Here is a 6,466-nt window from a genome sequence, read left to right on the forward strand (position 1 = left end):
GAGAGACTTGTTAGAGACTTGGTAAAGGAAATGCCCTACCAGATCACTGGATTTGTATAGTAGACCGAGTAAATCATCGACAACGAGAAGGCAAACTCCCTGGACTCGAGTCCTACTCTTGAGTTCTCTATAATAAACTAAACACCAGACTGAAAACAACATGGGAAAAGGAAGAAGCCAGCCACGACAAAACAAGATCTTCCAGGCTAAGTCGTCGTCTACGTTGCCCTGAACGTGGGGTGCAACAGCCGACCGAGCTCCTCGTCCTCCGCGTCCAGCGGCCCGCCGGTCTCATTCCTGACGCGCTGGACGGCGGTGCCATTGAGCGACTCGTGGCCGAACCCATACAGCTTCAGTATCTGGTCGTCGGCGAAGTTGAAGGCGCGCTCCATCCCGAGGCGGCACCGGTCCGCCGGATAGCTGTCGGCGTACCGCCGGCAGGGCTTGCACCCGACGAAGTGCGTCACAAGCGGCCAGGCGCCCGTCCGCCGCAGCTCCTCGTACCTGTCCACGATGAGCTCCCAGAAGCCGTTGAGCTCGTACGAGTTCTCGAAGAAGACCTTGTCCCCCCACCTCTCCCGCTGCGTGACGAGCAGGTAGATGAGCGCCGACTGGTCGTCGGCCTCGAACGACGGGCGGCCGGAGAGCTCCCTGGCGAAGAGCTCGCCGTACCTGTCGCGCACGGGGCCGCGGGGCCCCATGGGGGCCATGGCGTGGAGGAGGTCGAGCGACCACTGGCAGTTGCGGATGAGGATGCTGCCGGTGTTGACGCCCACCCAGCTCTTCTCCTCGTACACCTTGGCCTCCCAGCCGTGGAGCACGAGGTTGTGCGCCGCGTAGCGCTCCCACGGCAGCTCGAACCGCATGTCCGTGAACACCGCGTCCGAGTCCACCCACCACAGGAGCTCCACCTCCGGGTGCGCCATCATCAGCGACCGCAGCAGCGGCAGCTTCGCCCAGAACCCGGTCATCTCCGCGTCCAGGAACGCCGTGTTGTAGTACACCTCCAGGCCGTGGACGCGGCAGTAGTCCGCCTTGTTCTTGAACGCGCGCAGCAGCAGGTGGTCGCCGTCCGGGTCGGGGCACCGGGCCGGCGCGGACCCGGTCACCACCAGCACCCGCGGCCGGCCCGCGGGCGGCACCCGCGCGGGGAACTCCGGGTGCGCGGCGAGCCATGCGGACCGGCGCGCGTCGTAGTCCAGGATGGTGCGGCCCAGCGAGTAGGGCGGGTCCGTGAGCTGGCGGGGCGGCGGGAGGCCGATGTCCTCGTCGCTCACGTTGGCGGCTGCGGGCGGCAGCGCTGGCGGAGCTGCGGCGGCAATGTGGATGGGGTTGCTGAACACGACGCGGAGGCTGGGGAGGGTGAGGACGGAGTCGGTCGGGCCGAGGATGAGGAACAGCGCGCCGGTGAGCAAGAGAAGGAAGACGAGGGGGATGGTGGTGCTTCCCGCTGCCGGGCAGCCGTAGTGCGGCCGCCAGCGCAGGCCACTGCCGTTGGCCGGCTTGCCGTCGTGCTGCTCCGCCATCATTGCTATGCTATCGGTAGCCAGAGAAGCTGTCCGGCGACGCGCGTTGCAAGCACCTTCCATCGGAGATGGTTTAACCATCATCTGGCGAACGTCAACGGGAGAGGGGAGTCGAGCTCGAGTGGTGCATGGCACGCTCTTGTTCCCACTTCCCACTACGAACCAAGTAAGAATGGGGATCACGATGAGGGAGGGAGGGAGGGGGTACCGTAGGTTATACTAGTAAAATAACGTATAATGCTGAGCAGGTAATTTCTAGAAGAGAAGAAGTTCAAATCTCAACGCATACTAGGGCTGGGGGCTCTTAATTGCCCATGTGCAATTGTTCAAAGCTCGTGTTCCCAGACTACCTATGCTGCAGCGCTACAGACGGTGCCGAAGAGATAGAGAAACGGTGCGTATGAATAATATGAAGAGTAGTACACACTCGTGTGTAGCTCATGTTCCTCAAAACATAACAGTTGACTTACCTTATGTGACACCATCCTTTCAAATTGTACCCCGGAGGACGGAGCTGCATCTACATTTCTAAACACAAACACAAAAACTAAAAGGAGCACCGATATGTCAGATGCCTGAATTTTATTTAATTTTCAGTCATTTTTTTTCTACGCCCTTAGATTGACATCCAATGGACGCTCCGGAGGAGCCAATCAAAAGAGTCATGATGGGCCCGTTTATTGCATGCATTGACGCACCATGCATTCAAAGCCGCAGATGCATGCAAAGTTTTCCATTCCGGAGAAGTGAACGCATGCAAGTGTTGCCTTTCCAGTGATGCTACAACATAGCTGTCCCTGAAATAGTCATCTTATATTGGAAATCGTGATTCTGACTTGATTAGAAATAGTTTGCAAACATAGCTGGTAATTACTCATATCGACTTGTGCAATGTACCAATTTCCATCTTATTTAGTTTCGCACAAACGTAAAAATAGTAGTCTTTTGTTCTCAACAATAAAATAATAAAGTACATATCGTCTTTGCATCATGTTGTTTTTTTCGTACATGTTCTAGCGCCCTTGAAGCGGAAGTTTTAGCATGTGTAGAAGACATTGCACTTGCCTTGGAGTGAAGTACATAGCCTTTTATCGTCGAAACGGACTATTCTGTGGCTGCTCAAATGCTTATGGATGACACGCCAAATAGTTCTTCAGTGGCTGCTTTAGTCGAGGAAGGGAAACTACTACTTAAGTCTAGGCGTGATTATTTTATAGCACATGTTAGGAAAAGCCAAAATAATGTAGCTCATGCTTTATCACAGATTGGTAGACCATCTACTCGCACGGCCGTCTGCTCGCCATGGCTAGACGAAATTGGCACTCTTTGCCAAGAGGATTGTAATGAACCATCTTGATTGATATGAAATTAATAGTTTTCGCAAAAAAACCAATAAAATAATATATTTTATAATTACAAAAAATACCTGAAATATTTGTACGCACGTAATATCTCTGGTCATATCGGAAGCAGACATGTCCATATCATACCTCAGAGAAAAATAAAAAGAAAAAGAAAGAGGAACAAATTTCTTTCTAAGGAAGAAATAGTTGTGGCTAAAAAAAACTAACTTTTATTCTTAGGACACATTTTTTCGCGCCTAGTAACGTGTTTTCATCATTAAACAAAAACATATAAATGAATGAAGACTTCGGCTCATTTGTGCCTCTCTTCGGCTCATCGTAGAACGAAGACGACTCTTCGACCTGCCAATGGATGAAGACCTCCTCTTCGGTCAACACGAGAATGAAGAGTCCCTCTTCGTCCAACAGGAGGCTGACGGTGTGATAGAAGTGAAAAATCTTAATTACGTTATACATTTTTGGAATTTGTTAAAAAACATTTTAATATTTTTTAACATGATCTAGTTTCGAAAACCTCGACATGAGAAATCCAACAGTGAAAATGGTTTATGATTTGAGAAAATTAAGCAATAAAACGTTTGAAGAAGCGAAACAATGAAAAAGGGCAAATTTCTCAAGTTGCAATAAGTGATGCACATGCAGTGCACCACTTGTCACCATCGGTGAAGATGAGAGTGAACTTTGCAAAAGGTACTCCTTAATTAATGACTTCAAAAAAAGAAAGAAACTATAAAATCGCTACACGAAGCAACATGAACCTAACTAACAATCGGGTTGCCCGAGCCATAAAAGAGCAATGTGACCGACGCGTCGACAGATCCTTTATGCCGACTGCGGACGGCAAATAGGGGTAGCTTCGCACACAGCGCCTGTAGGTGGGCCGGCCCAGTTCGCGGCAGTGCATGCTGCAGGTTTGTTTGTTGTTTCCTTAATTTATTTATTTTTGTTGCTTTTTTGTTTACTTTTTTGGTTTTGTTAGGCTTTTTTCTTCTCGTTTCTATTTGGTTTTTTATTTCCGGTTTTCCTTTCCTTTTCTTTTCTATTTCTTTTTCTGTTATAATACCTGGCTAGCAGTTTTTTAATACACCGTGAACAATTCATTAATATACTATGAACATTTGTTTGTTTTGGTTTGTCAATACACGCTAAACAATTCATTAATATACGATGAACCTTTTTAAAACTCACGGTGAATAAGTACTTCATGGTCTTTGCTTTTAAGGAAATCTGCACCGTATGCTAACATAAAAAATTAATGTGTGTTTACAAAAGAAAATCAGTAAGTATTTAAAATAAGTTCACTGTATATCGTAAAAAAGTTCAAGGTGTGCTAGAAAAATGTTCACCATATATTAGTAAGTGTTCATCATATAATACAAAAAGTCCTTCATATATCAAGAAATATTCAGTGTTATTAAAAAGTGTTCAGTGTGTATTTAAAACATATTCAACATATATTTGAAATAATATTCACCGTGTATTACACAAATATTTATAGTACAAAAAGGTATAAAAAAGAAAAGGTGTAAAAATAAAAATAAAAACAGGAAGAAAATAAATAAATAAATAAGGCTGATAAAAAAAGCGGGAGCTACAGTACACATGTCATACAATAAACGCGTTCGCTAGGAATACATACTTTTTTTAACACAGTACATGCAGAAGAGCTCATATATACGCACGGACAATCATCTCTATAAACGCGCACGCGCACACACACCCTACCTAAGTTAATATGAACATGAAATAGATAAGCGATGCACGGGGCGACTGGAAGGGCGACTGGAGGGGCGACTGGAGTCGCCGCCACACGCAGCCTGCCTGTCCACGCCGAGGACGGTTTTGGGCGCTAGCGGGGACGGAGGAGGACGACGCAGATGGAGAGGCGGATGAACCGCCATCGCCGCCGTCGCCAACGCCGTCGGACCACGTTAATGACTGGTTTAATGTCGGTTACTCGGAGAAGGAGGTGGCGTCGGCGATCGATGATATTCTACCTGTCCAAGATCCGGCCAGGTTGGGGCTCGAGGCGGGGGAGAAGAGAGAGATGGTCCGCCGGATAGTACACCGGAGGACCTCGTCGGCGGCGATCAAGCCATGGAAAGGACCGCTTCCTAAGGTAAATCGCCCAAATCTTACTGTTTTCGATCTTATTAAACCGGATTCGTGGGTTGTTGTCAAACGGAAGAAGGTTCCTCGCCGGACGATGGCCGGATCGCGGCCGGCGGCGACAGAGTTGGAAACTCCTATTATTCAGGATCTCAGGATCGTTGATTTGCGTCGTCATCGTTTGAATTTTTTGTTGGACCGAGAGGGGCTGCCGTCGGATGGTGGTGGGCCGGCTCGTGTTAGGACGGGGATCGATGGGTATGTGGCCCAATCGTCCCCGGGTCCAACCGGGTTTTGTCGAAACGCTGTGAGGGAACCGGTCTCGGAGAGGGTTGCGGTAACTGGGCCGGAGGTGCTTGGGTATGAGGCCCAGAGCAGGCCAGTGCCGATCGCTATCGAGGGCGAGGTGGATCCGTGCGCTTGATCGTCTGCGTTTCACGTAGCGCGTGTTAGGGTTCCATGTTCTCTGAGTTGAAGCCATCGTTCGGTTGGGACGGCTAGGGCGAAACGGATTGTTCCACTTTGCTCCATGGTGGGTCGTGGAGGTGCTTTGCCGCCGGGGAAGAGGACGGCGGCGAACCAGGAAGCCGGCCGCCTCGGGACCGCGCCGCAGCAGGGCAGCGGAGGTGGTCGTGGCACTAGTTTGGCTGCCGGCGCTGGGCCGACTCCCGCGGACTCGGGCAGCGGCCGTGGAGCCTTGTTGCCGCCGACGGGGGCTGGCCGCGGGGGCACGGCACCGCTGTAGGCTGGTCGAGGTGCGGCTCCGGTTGGTGTGGCGACGGGCCGGGGCGGTGTGCTGCCCGGACCCAGACCAGTGGCGCCTACTCCGGTGGGTTTGCGGCCGCCGGCGCCGGTGCCGATGGGGCAGCGGCCTACGGCGCCATCTACTGCAGGGACCAATGCGGGGCCGGGGTGTTGCGCCGCGGCCTCTCGCTCAGGGGATGTTGGCTGGCCAGCCGAGGCCAGCTCCACCACCTCATCTTGTCGCTTTGCCTCCGCAAAATCGCACTGGACCTGGGCAGAATCAGGCACGTCCACCGACACAAGTTACGGATGCACCTCAGCGTCAGTGGGGTGATGATGGGGTCAACGCGTATGGAGTTGGTAAGCACCGTGGATCCTCGTCGACTGGCGGCGGTCGACGCCATGCTTCGCAGAGTGATGGCTCGGCAGAGCGCCCGTTCATGGGGCCCACTGGAGGTTTTGTTGAAGGGGCGGCTGGCCCGGGTCTCCGACCGCGGGGTGGTTTCTGCGGTCACCGTGGTGGGCGTGGGGGTCGAGGGGGCCGGTATCGCCCACGACCGCCTACTCCGCCTGTGTCTGATCCGATGGCGGTTGATGGGGTTGCTGAGCAGCAGGTTTTGATAGGCCAGGCTTTGGAGGTGGTCTCGGCGCTTGCCAATGCTGAGTTACCAGGGAATGGTTCAGGGGTGACTGGGTCTCTAGAGGATCATTCCAGGGCTGAGT

General features: G+C 51.9%; 1 protein-coding gene across 1 annotated transcript; it reads right to left on the reverse strand.

Annotated features, from left to right (window-relative positions):
* Positions 1–218: 218 nt before the first annotated feature.
* On the reverse strand, positions 219–1,942 carry LOC119296335 (probable glycosyltransferase 5). Its single transcript, XM_037574735.1, has one exon. The coding sequence runs from the start codon at positions 1,608–1,610 to the stop codon at positions 219–221; it is 1,392 nt and encodes a 463-aa protein (XP_037430632.1). The 5' UTR covers positions 1,611–1,942.
* Between the last annotated feature and the right edge of the window lie 4,524 nt (positions 1,943–6,466).

This window comes from Triticum dicoccoides, chromosome 4B (genome assembly GCF_002162155.2).
Source record: "Triticum dicoccoides isolate Atlit2015 ecotype Zavitan chromosome 4B, WEW_v2.0, whole genome shotgun sequence".
NCBI classification, from domain to species: domain Eukaryota; kingdom Viridiplantae; phylum Streptophyta; class Magnoliopsida; order Poales; family Poaceae; genus Triticum; species Triticum dicoccoides.